Here is a 17,661-nt window from a genome sequence, read left to right as displayed (position 1 = left end):
ACAAATGCATGTTTGACCTCTTTGGTCAATGATTTACTGCTGGAGCTCTCAATTGCGGTAAATATTTAATTATTACAGATATGGCAGTGTCAATGGCACCTTGGTCATAAAATATAGTCATTGAGAGTTTGGAATATAGTATGAATAGAATTTTGATACAAGCGGTACACTGTTGGAAGGAGTGGGGGCATGCAGATTTACTAACTTACCCTCGTATCTTTTTCCTTTTCAAAGCACCCTCCAAAGAAAATTTGGCATTGCTTTACTTGAACAGAACTTAACTGGTCTTATTATTCCACTGCCTAGCCTGCCCTTTTTGACTTGAAGTTGCTTAAAGGCAAGAGCTTGCCTTTTATATAGCATGTTTAACGTAGAAGAACGTCTCAAGGTGCTTCGCAATTTTTTACCTGATGAAGCTTCTATCTGCAATGGAAAGGTGATCTTGGGAGGATCGAGTCGAAGCTTAATTCAAATTATCTGCTTCTTCAAATGGAAATGAAGAAAAAAATAAACCTCCTGTGTTGATCTATTCAAATTAATTCTAGCTGCTAGATAATTCTGGGGAAGGGGAGGCATGGTGTGTGTTTGATGCAAAATAAAAACTCTGAAAGAATAGTAGACTGTGCCTACTATTTATAAAGATTCAACTGTTGGGGAATAGGTTGGGAGTCAGCTTCAGAATGAGTTAGGAGATTGTCAGTTTTTCAGGTTTGTGCAAGATTGAGCCGGGAGCTGTTTTATAATGAAGTAGGATTGCTTCTCTTGGTATTTCACCTGTTAGAAAACTCGTTCTTTCTACTATGCTGAGGAACAAAAAGGCTTAAAAACAACTTGCTACAGGTTTGCTTTTATTTTTTGTTCAACCTGAGAGGTTCTTTTCACAGCTTTTGTGCCACTTGTATCTAGTCTCTGTTCATTCTGCAGTGTTAATTCCCTGCAACCGAATGACTTTTCCTTTGTATTTGTGACTTTGTGTGTTCACTCATGAATACGCTTCTCTGCACTCATTCATTGTAGCTCGTGTAGTAATGCATTTAAATGTACCTTATAGCTTTGTAAACAATAAAAGGAGATTAAATTATGTCCCCAGAAGGGCATTAAAAACGAGAAACCTTGTAAAGTACTTACTTGAAAGGTGATAATTATCCTTTCCTCCTGTGTTCAGTTGCTTTTGAGAGTAATTTCCTATATATTCTGCTGTTTATTATAATATCTTAACTGTCACTAAAAGTGATTGTACAGCAGGCTTTAAAGGTGTAACTATCATCATAAAATAGAACACAGTTTTGGAAACCTTATTACCCGGGATGGAGTGGAATCAACAAAGTTCTGGGCTGGGGCTCTTTTCTCTGGGAAAGAGAAGGCTGAGGGAGAGCTGACTGAGGTTTTTGAAACAATGAAGGGATTTAATACAACAGGGTGGAGAAGATATTTCCAGTTGTGGGGAGAACAGAAGTAGGGGTCATAGGTACAAGACAGTCACTAATATATCCAATAGGGTTTTCAGGAGAAATTTTTTTAGCCAGAGCGGTTAGAATAGACCAGTTGGGCCAAATGGCCAGTTTCTACATTGTAATTCTATGAAGTGATGGGGTGTTGCCATCACAGTAATGTGATTAATGTGTTTTTAAAATAGTTAAATTGCATCTTAATTTGTGTTACTAGTGCAGAAGAAAGAAACTTTTTGCAAGAATTTCCTTTTGCAGCTGTTGTAATAATCCTATTCTCTTCTTTACCCCCTCTCATCCCCTCCCCCCATCTGCCTCCACAGCCTCGGGACTCTCTACTCCCTCCACACCAGTACAATCCACCAAGCCTGCCTTCCCCCTGGAATCGTATAAACAGGAACCTGAGCGCTTGGATGCTCGATCTCGTTCCTACTCTTCACCGCCAGACACAGGCCAGCGATTCACTCTTCCACCGGCCCCACCTGTGGTGGCAGCCAAGCCACTGGCACCCCAGACCAGCTCCAATGCTACCTCGAAACCTGTAAGTATGAAATAACTAGCTTTGTTCCTTTTTGTGCCACTTCACAGTAGACTGGAATCAACAAAGCCCATGTATGTTGATGCGAGTGTCCAGAATTGTGGCTGTAGCAGTAGTAATGTGTCCCCATTCACTCTGACAGACACAAAGTGAGTATGTGGCTGTGAGTGAATGAGTCATTGTGTGATTGCGAGTGAGTTAGTCAGCTATCAGTTAGTTATTGTGTCAGTGTGTTGGCGTAAGTGAGTGGCGGTTAATATGTGAATGAGTGTGTGTGAAGATGTGAGAATGTAAGTCTGAGTGAGTGTATAGGTAAGTGAGTTTGTAGGTATGTTTGAGTGTGTGTAGACAGTGGCATATTGGTTACAGCTGAGCTGTAAGTGAAGTGTCATGAGTCTTTCATTTATACAATTAGGGAGTTCTGGCAGTGCAACCAAGATCCTATTCTGGACGGCAAAACCAATTCCATGGGCACAAGGGTGGCTGTCAGCCTTTCCTTTCCAATCGAAGGTATATTCCCTTCTTTGTTCCTTCCTCTGCCCCTGTCCAGGGCAGTGATGTCCTTTGATGGCACACGTGATGCAACTGCAGTTCTTCTTTCCAGATGGTCACTCTTGAGATTATCTATGAGATTTCTAACATTCCAAGTTACAAACTTCAAAATTTGATTTCTTTGACCACAGAGATGTGGAGGGTGTGGATCCCCAGCCAGGAGAAAGTGGGACAGCCTATTTTTAGGGCACCTTATCTAGCTCCCTCCCCATTTAAGGTGAGCAGAGGGTATCCTGAAGAGGACTGCTCAGTCACAGATGCTGCTGCCCAAATATACCTCTGTCCCAACACAGATGTTCAATGATTATCATGCATCTGCTACCTGTATGCAGATTCTTGACAGCTTCACAGGCCTGTCCCCGTCATCAATTCTCCATTGCCACAAGACTTGTCAAATGGACTCTGGTAGAAGCCTGCGCGTGATTTTGTTTAATGTGGGGAGTTCGGGGCGCTGTCATTCTCCACATGATCGTGACAGATTTCGGTGACATGTCGAATCACAATGACCTTGACTCTGCACACTTCTTCTGCCTTTGCAACCAATGAGACACACAGCCCCCCCACACTTTGTCTGGCACTGCCCCCAACCTTGCTGCCATGGGTAACCTTGCCAGGACAAAGGAGCTCCCAGTGGCATCGCTGATGTGAGTCATATCTGACATCCACCTGGAAATATGAAAGGGCTTCTTCTCTCCAAGTACCAGAAATTTAAGCAAATTGGGTTTGTGAGATGTAGCAGGTGATCCACACTCTCAGCCTCTTGATGCCGTTCCTACAGAGTATTTCTCTTGGGCGATTTGAGATGTAACCCAACTATAGGATCAGTCAGTAATGGAAATGTGAACTGCTATTTGTTTCTGAGATAAACTTGGCTTCAGTTGCCCATGGCTTTACCTGAATTAGTCTACTACTTTTTGAAAGAAGATTAGAGGTTAAATGTTAGTTAATACCTTTAATCTTATTAATAGCAGAAGGATTATCCACATTTTAGGAGATGTTCATGCCAAGGAGTGACTGAACAAGCATCAACAATGATCATGCTCATTTATGAAGGAAGTCTTAGCACAACATCCAGAAAAGTTAAAATTCAAATCGCTGTGGACCCAGCATGAACCAGAGACACCAACAGCATGCAGTAGTTTGTAGGGGAATTATTTGTGCACTGGCCTTTCACCTCTTCTGCCCTGCTTCCAGATCCAGTCCAGACTGATGGGATATTAGTCTCCTCCTCCTCCTGGTGAGGGATGGTAGGAATAGTCAGTCAAAGCAAGAAAATGAGGTGCCTAAAGGGCAATGTCAGTACTGTCCACATGTGGGTCCATCTCAGGGTGTTGGCTGGCAGAGTCCTTACAGGGATTTCAGTTCACCTACAACGTTTCGGTTATCCCCGCTGAGATTGCTCTCGGACAATGTCCTTTACAATGCGTAGAAGGGAGGGCCAGCTGAGCCTGCAAGTTCAGCTATGTGGACACATATGGACAGTACTGATAACGCCCTTTAGGCCCCTCATTTTCTTACCACCACCACTCCAGCACACCCAGCATGCCAGACCCTTCCCACTTCACTCCTCCGTGCCCCTGACCCCACTCTACAGCTTCCCACCCGCCCCTGCCAACCCCTCACCACCGACTCATCATTGCTGGTTCTGAGCCTCCATGCAGGCTGTCATTCTGCACAATGCGCAAGTGCACAAAGCCGACTGTTAAACGCCACCTTTAAACAAACACGTCCCATTGACTGGCGAGTACAACACTGGACACTAACACGAACATTCAATAAAGAGTGAACACAAAAACACAACATAGGCCAGGATTTTTAGGATGGTGGGCTTTCCCTTCCCGCCATCTGAGGAGTCGGCGGAAAACGTCCCAACCAATACTGCCTACCCCGCAGCCATTTCACGTTCCCCTCACTCAGGAGGAAGTCCTGCCTCGGAGGGCTGCCGGCCAATCAGTTTGGCGAGCAGCTCTCTAGTCCCTTCAGCGCCAGGAGCTGCAATGGACAGGATTGGGACTGCATGCAGTCCCCGGAGCCAAAGTCCCGGGAGTCCAGGACCAGGTATGGTTTCGGGGGTCTCAGGGCAAGGAGGGGAGGTGAGGCCTGTGATGGGCACAGAGCGGGGGTGGGGGAGTTGTTGGAGAGGCCAGGAGAGGGGAGGGGGGGTGGTGAAGGGAGCACCAGCAGGGGCCAGACCTTTTGCGGGGCACCCAATGTTAAAAGGAGGCTGCTGATGGAGGCACCCCATCTGATGCCTGAACAGGGTTACTTTTCGGCCTTCCCCACCCCCCCCGACCCGATCTCCTCCCATAAGCCTAAAAATTGAGACTGGATGGGAAAACAGCCATTATGTGGTCAGCTGGGGAAAAGACGTACATGCCAGCCTAGGCCTCGCCCGTCCCAGCGTAAAATTACGGAGAGGTTGGGGCAGGCGGGAGCCCTGTGGGAAGGCCAACCGAGAAGTTTTATGGCCACTTCCGCCTACAAACCCACTGGCAGGGGAACATAACATTCTGCCCGTTTGTTCCACAATAAAGTGAACGCCTCTGACTCCCCTGTAACCATCAGTGTTGTGCCAACTATGAGGCGTGCCAGCATATTTAGCTCTGTGACTAAGCTAGTCTCAACAAATAACAATGATTCACACATGAATAAAGCAAAACCTTAATGCAATGTGAAATAATTACAAGTGAAATTTAAATTTGAAAAATATGCGTGCCACCTTTGTGCCCTTATGTTAATGACAGTGGAGTTTGGCATGAACGTTGTGGCCATGATGCAGATCCTCCCTGTTTGTCGAGGAGGCTCTTTTAATAGCCCATCCATAGCTACAGAATTGTCAGCTGACTGCGGGTTTCACCACTGAAAAGCATCCCCTGCCATGTGATCGCACGTGTCTCCCTTGCATGCTGCCGGCACTTTAAATTTTCATTGTAATTGCGCGGGATTCAGCAACAACCAAGAGAGTGGGAGCGGCATCGATTTCCTGTCCTGCTGTTTGGGATAGCCGTGCCCGTGTTAAAATTCCACCCTTTGAATGGGTTTCATGAATGGGAGTTCCTTTCAGTATCTAATGTGTGTGAATGAAAACTCCATTAGATTGTTAGAAGTTTAACTTGTTTTCATCTCCGCACTTTATTCATGTGGGCATCGTTGTTACTTGTTGAGCCTATAGCTTAGTGAGAGAGCTTGAATGTACTGATGCGCCTCGTAGTTGGCATGCATTGACGGTTACAGGACAGTAAGAGATATTTCCTTATTTTGGAAGGAATGGTGCCCAAATCTTTGCATTCACTCTTTATTGACTGTCATGTTAGTGTCCTGTGCTGTACTCGCCACTCTGTGGGACATGTTTGTTTGAAGGTGGCGTGCAACAGGCAGTCCATAGTGGATACTGGGTGAGTGGCTATGGAAGTGGTGTAGGGGAGGTGGCATGGAGGGGGCATGGGAAGTGGTGACAGGGTGTGAGGGGTGAGGGCTGGAGAGTCTAAAAGTGTTTAAAACAACTAACAATGTCTAAAACAACTGGGACGCAGTCCCAGAGAACCAAGGAAGGCCTTCCAACCAGCTCGCCTCAGCAATTGCCTCCCGAGTGGCCTCCTCCGATCTGCTTCCAAGGCCGGCAGGCCTGACTCGATCCCACCCCTGCCTCCCAGGAGTGAAAATTGCGTTTGACGGCGCCCTTTATATGAAGGCAGGTCTGCCAAGTCGGTAAATTTTTCAACTCAAGCTACTCGCCTCGGTAGTGAAAATCCGGTTCATAGAGTCATGTGTGGCTCAGAAGGAGGCTATTCAGCCTCATGAATCTAAGCCAGCTCTCCTTAGAGCAATCCAGTCAATCCTTTTCCCGCTCCATTCCCGTAGCTCTACAAGTTTATTTCCCTCAACCAATTTCCCATTCATCGTCTCCACATCCACCACTCTTGTAGGCAGCGAGTTCCAGGTCATTGCCACTTGCTGCGTAGAAATGTTCTTCCTCACATGCCCCTTTCATCTCTTGCCCAACGCCTTAAATCAGGTTTCGCCTAGCCCTCAAACCATCAGCTCCTGGGAACCGCAGCAGTTCAAGAAAAAGGCCCACTGCCACGTTTTTGAGGACAATTGGGTCAGAAAAGGTCAGTCTTGCCATTGATGCCCACATTCTTAAGAATTACTTTATAAAAACCCCTGTTTGGGTTCAGTAGCACAGATAGCGGTTTTGGCCTTTTGGGAATGTTCTGGGTTTTTTAGGTTTACCATATTTTACCATGTTGCCTTCCCCTTAACTATGATTCCTACCCGATCTGAAAGATCTGCAAGAAATCTGCTGGCACTGCTCTAGAGCTGACAGGGAAGAGGTGCTTGAGAAACCTGCTACATTTTAAATTCTCTGTGAGAATCCATCTCACCTAAACTCGGCATCTGTTGAGTAAGGAATCCAAGAGTCAAAACTGTTGAGGCTGGGCATCAATTGCATGTATGATCTACTGTATAATGAATCATACGGCCCTGATGTCTTTCTGTAGCCTCATGTCTTCCTCTGCAAGCAGGGCACAGAGGCTGGTGCTATCATAATTATGATCCAGTGCTACAACCTTCAATCCTGCTTTAATAAGGGAAGAGGCTTTATACTTGAATGGAGATAGAGAATTTATTGCATTCCTTTGGACAGCTGAATTCAAGTATGATGGAATGACAATGTAAAACTCAGAGACCGACAGAATGTATTTGTATCTGTTTGGAGTTGTGAACATTTCAGCAGGGCAGTGAGGGCAAACTGTCTCTCAGGAACATTAAGAGTAGGCCATTCAGCCCTTCAAGCCTGTTCTGCCATTCTGTATCTTAACTTCATGTACCTGCCTTGGTTCATAAACCTTATAACACCCTTCCCTAACTAAAATCTATCAAGCTCAGTTTTCATAATTTCAATTGACCCTCCCCCCACAACCCCCCCCCCCCCCCCCCCCCCCACACCCCCCCCCAGCATCAATGGCCTTTAGGGGTGAGAGTGGCCTAGATTTGCACTACCCTTTGTGTGAAGAAGTACTTCCAGACATCATGCCTGAGTGGCCGAGCTGTAAATTTTAAGGTTATGCCACTCTTGTTCTGGACCCACCCCTCCACCTCCCCCCAACTTCCCCCACCACAGATAAGTTTCTCCATATCTAGTCCATCAACACCTTTACTCATCTTAAGAACCTCAATTAGATCACCCCTTAATCATCTGTACACAAGGGAAAGCATACCTTCTCCATACAACCTGTCCTCCTAATGTAATCGTTTTTTTGCACATATATTTTTTGAGTCCGTATGACCCTTCTTCAGAGCTATCAGTGTTGTCCAATGACTAAATGCAAGTTGTTTTAGACGCCTACTTTATTTTTTATTAGAAATCACCTTAAATATGCTCAAACAATACAAACGTACTTCACACGTGTATATTTGCTTAACATGCACCACTATAATAAGTAAATACTCACAATCATCAAAAAACACGAGCATCTAGCATACTTTGCTTTTCACCTTCCCTTTATACAAACATGCAAATAGATTAAAGTATACAAGCATACACAGTATGATTGTGTGTAATGTAATCACATGCACAATAATAGTGTTGATTACTTTTTTTTTACTAACTAATCAGTTAGTAAAATCAGCTAGCTGCATCTGACTAATGGCTAACACATTGGACAATGAAACCTAAGCTCCAGAGACTTCACATTCCCCTACCCTGACCTCCAGCATCACTGATGAGGGAATTTTGCTTTGACTTGATGATTCAATCAGCAATACCATGGGGGAATCCACCAGTGGTTGCATAAATAGTGGTTCTCCTTGAACTGGTACAAGGACGGCGTTGCATCGTTTCAATTTATTTGAGGGTTCCAGGCCTTTTCCACTGATCGTCTGCGCAGAGTCCAAATACCGAGGAGTGCAATATTTCACTTTTTTTTTACCCCCTGTTGCTCTGTCACCCTTCGCAGGCAACTCCATTTGTTCACTCAACCAGTCAAAATAAAACCCAGGAAACTCTGCCAGCTAAGGCAAAGCAGTTCACATAAAGAGCAGGACTGGCACTTGAGCTTTGTGATTTTGTACTTAGTTGTGAAGTGACCTGGAGCTTGACCTTGTAAATCAACCACGATCTTATAGAGAGGGCATGGGGGTGGGTGGCCGTGGTGAAGCAAGCATTTTAGTTTCCAACACTGGAGCTGGAATTCTGTTATCATAATGGGACAATCTGTTGCATATTTGCCTTCATGTTGTCACTGAATGTACAGTTCTGCACGTGATTAAACTACATTATTTTAGTTTACACTTGCCATAATTTCTTGGCTGCGATGACTTGATTAAAAAAATAACATAATTGGTGCACTATTAAATATGAACAGTTTTTCTTCCCTGCCATTCTTCAACAATGTTTTAGAGTGGAATCCTGCAATTAATGATGTATTTTTATTTAAGTAGCTTAGTTTATCCCTAAAGAAACCTGCAGTTGGGTTAAAGAATCTTGAAATTGGCTTCTGACAGCAGCCTGAGAGACAGAAAGAAAGACTTGTCTTTCAGGATCTCAGGCTATCCTAAAGTGCTTTGCAGCCAGTGAAATACATTAGTATAGTCACTGTTGTGCTGTAGGAAACATGCCAGCCAATTTGCGCATAGAAAGCTCCCATTAACGACGGTGAGATAATGATCAGTTAAAATGTGTTTTAGTGATGTTGGTTGAGGGATAAATATTGGCCAGGCCAACTGGGAGAACTCCCTGGTTTTCTCCAAAATAGCACCTGGGGATCTTTACACCCACCTGAAGAGGGAAGGCAGAGCCTCAGTTTGAAGTCTCACTCGAATGGTGCAGCAATCCTTCACCAGTGGAAGCATCAGTCTAGATTATGTGCTCCCAAGCTCTGAAGTGGGGGTTGGAAATTGATGACGCACTAATGAGTTTTTTATTTGGGGAACATGGGCCTGAGTCACAGGTTGACCAGGTGACCTATAAATGTTGGATTAAAAGGTGACTCTGCTAATCCTCTGTGCACTGTATACTTCTGTATGTACACAGAACATCAAATGGATAAATGTGTCTTCTGCGCTCAACTTCAATTATCCCAAATTGAAGGGAAAGGGTGATTTGAACTGCATATTCATTGTGAAATATAGCTACAGAGAAATCAACTGGCAAATATTACATAACCATGAGTCATGACACTTTGTACAGAGAATTTCTTTTGATGTTCTGATTCTGTCAGTTTATTACAGGATTCAGCTGTATCAGTACAGTGATACAGTCTGGACACTTAACTTGAAGCATGAAACCTTCTATATCTATCCAAATGATATGACACATTTTCTGTATTAAGTACTATTAAGTGTGTGGATTATTTAAATCGTTGTTGATATGAATAATGAGGATTGTCAAATTTAGTTTTATTAGCAGTTTAAAGAATACTGGCTTCATCTGTTAATTTCCATCAAGACGGTTGTAAATTTTCAGACAAACTATTATGTCTAAAGATTAAACCATAGATTAGATTGAACACTGTGCTTTTGTCCCCCAGGACTGGCTTTCTGCCCAGGTGCAATGGAAAACCTTCCCTGGGTGATGGCATTTTTAGATACTGAAGCGATTCCTGTGAATTGGCAGAATGATTTATGCAATTGGGAAGTGAAATTACTTGCAAACCATTAAATGGTGCAGAATTATGCTTATTTTCAAGAGTAAGGAATGTCAATATAATTCATAACGGGTGACTGATGATTGGTCTGTTGTTATTTTTATTATTGGGATGTGGGCTCCGCTGGTTGGGTCAGCATTTATTGCCCATCCCGAGTTGCCCTTGAGAAGGTGGTGGTGAGCTGCCTTCTTGAACTGCTGCAGTCCATGTGATGTAGGTATACCCACAGTGTTGTTAGGAAGGGAGTTCCAGGATTTTGACTCAGTGATTGTGAAGGAACGGCGATATATTTCCAAGTCAGGATGGTGAGTGACTTGGAGGGGAATTTCCAGGTGGTGGTGCTCCCATCTGTCTGCTGCCCTTGTCCTCCTAGATAGTAGTGGTCATGGGTTTGGCAGATGCTGTCGAAGGAGCCTTGGTGAATTCCTGCAGTGCATCTTGTAGATGGTACACACTGTTGCTACTGTGCGTCAGTGGTGGAGGGAGTGAATGTTTGTGGCCAATCAAGTGGGCAGCTTTGTCCTGGACGGTGTCAAGTTTCTTGAGTGTTGTGGGCGCTGCACTCATCCAGGCAAGTGGGGAGTATTCCATCATACTCCTGACATGTGCCTTGGAGATGGTGGACAGGCTTTGGGGAGTCAGGAGGTGAGTTACTTGTCGCCCACTTCCTAGCCTCCAAACTGCTGTTATAGCCACAGTATTTATATGGCGAGCAGAGTTTAATTTCTGGTCAATGGTAGCCGCTAGGATTTTGATAGTGGGGGATTCAGTGATGGTAATGCCATTGAATGTCAAGGGGCGATGGTTAGATTCTCTGTTGTTGGAGATGGTCATTACCTGACACTTGTGTGGCACGAATGTTACTTGCCACTTGTCAGCCCAGGCCTGGATATTGTCCAGGTCTTGCTGCATTTGGACATGGACTGCTTCACTATCTGAGGAGTCGCGAATGGTGCTGAACATTGTACAATCATCAGCGAACATCCCCACTTCTGACCTTATGATGGAAGAAATGTCATTCATGAAGCAGCTGAAGATGGTTGGGCCAAGGACACTATCCTGAGGAACTCCTGCAGTGATGTCCTGGAGCTGAGATGACTGACCTCCAGCAACCGCAACCATCTTCCTTTGTGCTAGGAATGACTCCAACCAGCAGAGAGTTTTGCCCCTAATTCGCAATGACTCCAGGTTTGCTAAAGCTCCTTGATGCCAAACTCAGTCAAATGCTGCCTTGATGTCAAGGGCAGTCACTCTCGCCTCACCTCAGGAGTTTAGCTCTTTCATCCATGTTTGAACCAAGGCTGTAATGAGGTCAGGAGCTGAGTGGCCCTGGCGGAATCCAAACTGGGCTTCAGTGAGCAGGTTATTGCTGAGCAAGTGCCGCTTGATAGCACTGTTGATGACTCCCTCCATTACTTTACTGATGATGGAGAGCAGACTGATGGGGCAGTAATTGGCCAGGTTGGAATTCTCCTGCTTTTTGTGTACAGGACATTTTTCCACATAGCTGGGTAGATGCCAGCATTGTAGCTGTACTGGAACAACTTGGCTAGGGTGCGGCAAGTTGTGGAGCACAAGTCTTCAGTCCTATTGCCGGAATATTGTCAGAGCCCATAGCTTTGCAGTATCCAATGCCTTCAGCCGTTTCTTGATATCACATGGAGTGAATTGAATTGGCTGAAGACTGTCATCTGTGATACTGGGGACCATCGGAGGAGGCCGAGATGGATAATCCACTCAGCACTTCTGGCTGAAGATTATGGCAAATGCTTCAGCCTTATCTTTTGCCCTGATGTGCTGGGCTCCTCCATCATTGAGGATGGTGATTTTTGTGGAGCCTCCTCCTCCAGTGAGTTGTTTAATTGTCCATACACTTCTGGATGTGGCAGGACTGCAGAGCTTGGATCTGATCCATTGGCTGTGGGATTGCTTAGCCCTATCTATCACTTGCTGCTTATGCTGTTTGGCACGCAAGTAGTCCTGTGTTATAGCTTCACCAGGTTGACACCTCGTTTTTAGGTATGCCTGGTGCTGCTCCTGGCGTGCCCTCCTGCACTCTTCATTGAACCAGAGTTGATCCCCTAGCTTGATGGTAATGGTAGAGTGGGGGATATGCCGGGCCATGAGGTTACAGGTTGTGTTTGACTACAATTCTGCTGCTACTGATGACCCACAACACCTCATGGATGCCCATTCTTGAGTTGCTAGATCTGTTTGAAATCTATCTCATTTTGCACAGTGGTAGTGCCTCAGTGTGAAGGCAAAACTTTGTCTCCCCAACAACTGTGCAGTGGTCACCCCCACCAATACTGTAATGGACAGATGCATCTGCAGCAGGCAGGTTGGTGAGGATGAGGTCAAGTATGTTTTTCCCTCATCTCCTGCTGCAGACCCAGTCTAGCAGCTATGTCGTTTAGGACTCGGCCAGCTCGGTCAGTAGTGGTGCTACTGAGCAACTCTTGAAGTCCCCCACCCAGAATACATTCTGCGCCCTTGCCACCCTCAGTGTTTCCTCCAAGTGATGCTCAACATGGAGGGAGTACTGATTCATCAGCTGAAGGAGGGCGTTACATGGTAAGCAGCAGGAGGTTTTCTTGCCCATGTTTGACCTGACACCATGAGACTTAATGGGGTCCAGAGTCAATTTTGAGGACGCCCAGAGCAACTCCCTCCCGACTGTATACCACTGTGCCGCCACCTCTGCTGGGCCTGTCCTGCTGGTGGGATAGGACATACCCAGGGACAGTGATGGTGATGTCTGGGATATTATCTGTAAGGTATGATTCCGTGAGGATGACTATGTCAGGCTGTTGCTTGACTAATCTGTGAGACAGCTCTCCCAATTTTGGCACTAGCTCCCAGATGTTAGTAAGGAGGACTTTGAAGGGTTGATAGGGCTGAGTTTGCCGTTGTCTTTTCCGGTGCCTAGGACGATGCCAGGTGGTCTGTCTAGTTTCATTCCTTTTTTGTGACTTTGTCACGGTTTGTTACAACTGAGTGTCTTGCTAGGCCATTTAAGAGTCAGCCACATTGCTCAGCTCTGGGTCTGGAGTCACATGTAGGCCAGACCAGATGAGATGAGGTCGGCAGTTTTCCTTCCCTAAAGGGAATTAGTGAACCAGATGGGTTTTTACAACAATGGTTCCATGGTCATCATTAGACTTTTAATTCCAGATATATATTGAATTCAAATTCTACCATCTGCTGTGGCGGGATTCGAACCCCGGTTCCCAGAGCATTACCCTGGGTCTCTGGATTACTAGTCTAGCAACAATACCACTATACCATCGCTTCCCCCCCTACCATACCAACAACACCAAAGACACAGAAAGTCAGCAATAGGATATTCAGAACATTTTTAAAAGTTTAGCCTCAGGCATTAGGGCCTACCATTCTTCATAGACTCTCTAACACCCTGACACATGAGATCCATACTCATTATAGCATCCAAATTGCCGTTATGTACCTGCCGTGTCCCAGTAGACTAATGCATATCAATATAAGGTAGGCCTACCAATTCATGAAGAAAATCCTTCAAAGCATGTTTTGAAATGAAATAAAATGCAGTGTGCCAATATAGGACATTTAAACAATCTCATGAATGTATTTAATACATTTGCAACTTCACCCATCTTTTGAACATGACATTAAATCAAGGCCCCACCAGGCTAACCCAGTTCGACAGGTGGACATTAAAGACAGCTTAGTGGGGAGTTCCACCCTGTCTTGTCTCGCGTTTCTTCCACAGCCAACACCATGAAGAAAAGTCATTACCTGGTCTGTTATTTCCTTGCTGTGTGATGCCGTGGATCTATACCTTGCCCTGTTTGCACTTCCAAATGTAGTTAACTGTATGTGAAGTGTTTTTTTTTGAGACAGCAGGGTGCGAGTCTTTTTCTTTCTTTCACAACTGATGGTGTATTTTTTAAATTAAACAACTCGTTTTTGCGCTTCTCAATGTAAAATGTACTGAGTTAAGGTTAAAGTTAATTAGTGGAGGACCATCACCATCAACTGAGAGAACAGACACCCTGTTTCTACTGGCAGCAGGATTAGTAACCAGAGGACACAGATTGAGGATAATTGGCAAAAGAACTAGAGGGGAGATGAGATTTCTTTTTTAGGCAATGAGTTGGTTTGATTTGGAACACACTCTACCTGAAAGGGTGGTTGAAGCAGATTCAGTTGCAACTTAAAAGTGGGATTTAGAAATGCTTGATCAGGAAGTATTAGCAGAGGTAAGAGGAAAGAGCCAGGCAGTACGATTAATTAGATAGCTCCTTCAAAGAGCCATCACAGGCACGATGGGGCGAATGGCCTCCTCCTGTGCTGTATGTTTCTGTGATAGGGCTGCAGTAAACCTGGGTTAGGAGCAGATCGCTATCAGGTGACTCTTGCTGGAACATGCATGTGTGTGATGACAGAGTTTCACTGTTGAGCAGCTGACTGATACTTAACTGTCTGGACTCGCAGCCGGCTCCCATGGATGCTACAAGCTTCTGCAGGACCTTTCCCAACATTTCTTCCTTTGCCCTCCGTTGAAGACAAGGACTAAAGTGGAAATGAAAGGAAAACAAATTATTTTGGTTTATTCTGAATCAGAGAGGTCAGAGCCAGAGGAATTCCATTTGATAATCGCAAACGTACATTTGTTGGGAGATGTCATTATTGGATCATTAATTTTTAACCTTACTTTCTTTTGCATAAAGCAACAGTCTCCTGTAATAGAACCATGGCGTGTGGCACTCGCATTAACGTTTTATTTATTGGCATTGAAATTGCTTGACATGTTTGTACTATGAGCTGAATGAACTCTTTAACCTCTCTTCTCAGCCTGAATTCTTCTGATGCTTGTCCGGTCTAGGCGGATTAGATGTTAGTGAATCATGTTTCAAAAAGTCCGCCCATGATTGCATATGTTGAGTAATCTGGATCAGGGACGTTTATTCTCTCAAGGGTTGTATATTTACCAAGGGTAGCCTGAAGGAGTGGTTTGCTGTCCTGGCACAATGAGAAAAAACCTCTCTCCCCATTTATTAAAAATTGAGAGAATGGGAAAAGCTGTTTGGTCCAACAAAGCTCACCTTTCTCTGGATTACTCAACCCCAAACAACAACAATAACTATTTGCATTTACGTAGCATCTTAATGTAACAATAACACCACAAGGTGCTTAACACAGGCAGAGGAAATAAATGGATGCCAAGCCATACAGATAGATATTAGGATGAAGAGCCAAAAGATTGGACGAATAAGTGGCCTCAAATGAGCAGAGAGAGATGTAAGGCAAAGGATTTTAGTCAGAGCACAGGATCTGGGCAGCTAAAGGCACAGCCGCCCAAGGTGGAATGACAGGAGGGACCTTATGAAAGGTCAGAGCCAGAGGAATGGAGATATCCTGACACAGCAAGTGTGACAGATTATCATTTACTGCCACAGGCTAATAAATTAGTTATTGCCAACTTCCCTGGGTTTAAAGACCTTTTTTTGTATATTAACCACCTTTTGTCTAGGTGCTTCATTAAGCTTGTCTGAATAAACTTTGCTTTTGAAATTGGATATTTAAAAGTAGCCTTTTCTCCAAATAACTTGTGGGGAATCGGGGAAATGTTCACAAAGTTCTGAAAGGTGACTTCACCTCTCTCCGCCACCGCCCCCTCACCCTTCCCCAAATTAGGTCTGTTGTGTGCCAACCTTGGATTTGCTTGCAGAAGCTGTGCACTCCATACCAGGTGCTTTACGATGTCTGCTGGATGCCCCTATCCCGGAGCCTCTGACCCATGGTTAATGTCTTGGTTCCAAGTTGTATGTGACAGGATCCGCCTGTCTGATGGGCCTTGGATTTGTTGCATAGCCTCTGTGGCCAGACCAGCATACACCTGCAGCTTCATCTCAGGATGGGAGCTTAATTTTTTAAAATTCTTTCATGGGATGTGAGTGTCACTGGCAAGGCCAGCATCTGCTGCCCATCCCTAATTGCCCTTGAACTGAGTGACTTGCTCGGCCATTTCAGAAGATAGTTAAGAGTCAAGCACTTTGCTTGTGGGTCCTGAGTCACATGTAGGTCAGACCAGGTAAGGATGGCAGATTTCCTTCCCTAAATTGCATCAGTGAACCAGATGGGTTTTTACAACAATTGATGATAGTTTCATGGTCACCATCACAGACTAGCTTTCATTTCCAGATTTTTATTAATTGAATTTAAATTCCACCAGCTGCCATGGTGGGATTTGAACCTGTGTGCCCAGAGCATTAGCCTGGGCCTCCAAATAACTGGTCCAGTGTTATAACACATCAGTTGGTAATGGCTGAGTTGTTTAATTCCCAGAGGGAAACTTGAACAACTGGCATAACCTATATTTTCAATTGGTATGTTTGAGATGCAGCTTTGAATTCAGGAATAAAGCCACCAAACCTCGAGAGGTTTTTTATATAAAATTAAATTAAACATTTATTAATTTTACAACTAATTAAACACACACACGTGTCTACAAATTACTACCATAATAACTTTTAAACAAATCCCCAAATTAATCACTCCCAGGTAAATCTTCACCAAGGCAACAGTAACCCATAGACTTTAAACAGAAACCAGGCAAAGCACATTTGACCGTACGAATTCAAAATGAGGTTCCTTTCAATTTGAAGACACAGTTGTTGGCTTACAGGCTGGTTAGATCTTACATGCCTCAGCCCCACACACACAAACTCCTTTAAGTTTATACCTAGCTTCCCTTTGAATGCAAAATTTCAATTGTATTACTAGCTTTTTTAACTTTACCTCTCCTAACAATAATCCTTTCATCCCACCAATTTTATTAGTAATATAAACACATTGCTTGGCGTCTACCATCTAGGTGCATTCATTTGAATGGTTTATTCAACAAATGCAATTTGCACTTTGCCTTTTACTCCTTGTATTTATCTAACTGACATCTCAAACTACGATACATCAAAGCACCCAGAGTAGCTGGCTTTAATCCAATTAAGACACACACACTTACACACATTGACACAGACCCTACTACAATTCCAATTTAAAAATAATTTCCAATAACATTATAGACATTAATCTGTTCATGACATCCAGTGACATTACCACTATGCCACCATCTCCACCATATGGTAGGTTCTACCCTAGCTCTGTCAGCAGCACTCATTTCTCTGAGTCAGAAGCCACACTTGAGAGACTTCAGCACAAAATCTAGGCTGACTCTCCTGCTGTAGTAAGCAATCTCTGCACTGGCAGAAGTGCCGTCTTTTGAATTGAACCGAAGCCTCGTCAATGCCTCAGGTTGCTGTAAAAGATCCCTTAGCACTATTTGAAGAAGGGCTGGTGGGATTCTCCCTGGTTTCCTGGTCAATATTTATCTTCACGCAGGCACCTTAAAAAACAGATTATTTGGTCAGTATCTCAATATTGTGAGACCTTCCCATGATTTTATTACTGTGGCAGCTTGCCTGGAGGCTTGGGA

At 44.4% G+C, this 17,661-nt stretch overlaps 1 protein-coding gene across 6 annotated transcripts in view; it reads left to right on the top strand.

The window, feature by feature from the left end:
• LOC144676534 (5'-AMP-activated protein kinase subunit gamma-2-like) overlaps window positions 1–17,661 on the top strand; it is a 462,890-nt gene that overhangs the window by 341,925 nt on the left and 103,304 nt on the right. For all 6 annotated transcript variants that reach the window (XM_078536951.1, XM_078536934.1, XM_078536942.1 and 3 more), the window contains one exon: window positions 1,772–1,989. In XM_078536951.1, coding sequence (XP_078393077.1) covers window positions 1,772–1,989 — 218 coding nt within the window. The remainder of the gene's footprint in view (window positions 1–1,771; window positions 1,990–17,661) is intronic.

The sequence above is a fragment of the Cetorhinus maximus genome, chromosome 3, assembly GCF_964194155.1.
Source record: "Cetorhinus maximus chromosome 3, sCetMax3.hap1.1, whole genome shotgun sequence".
Taxonomy (NCBI): Eukaryota; Metazoa; Chordata; class Chondrichthyes; order Lamniformes; family Cetorhinidae; genus Cetorhinus; species Cetorhinus maximus.
This window is presented reverse-complemented; position numbering and strand designations above follow the sequence as displayed.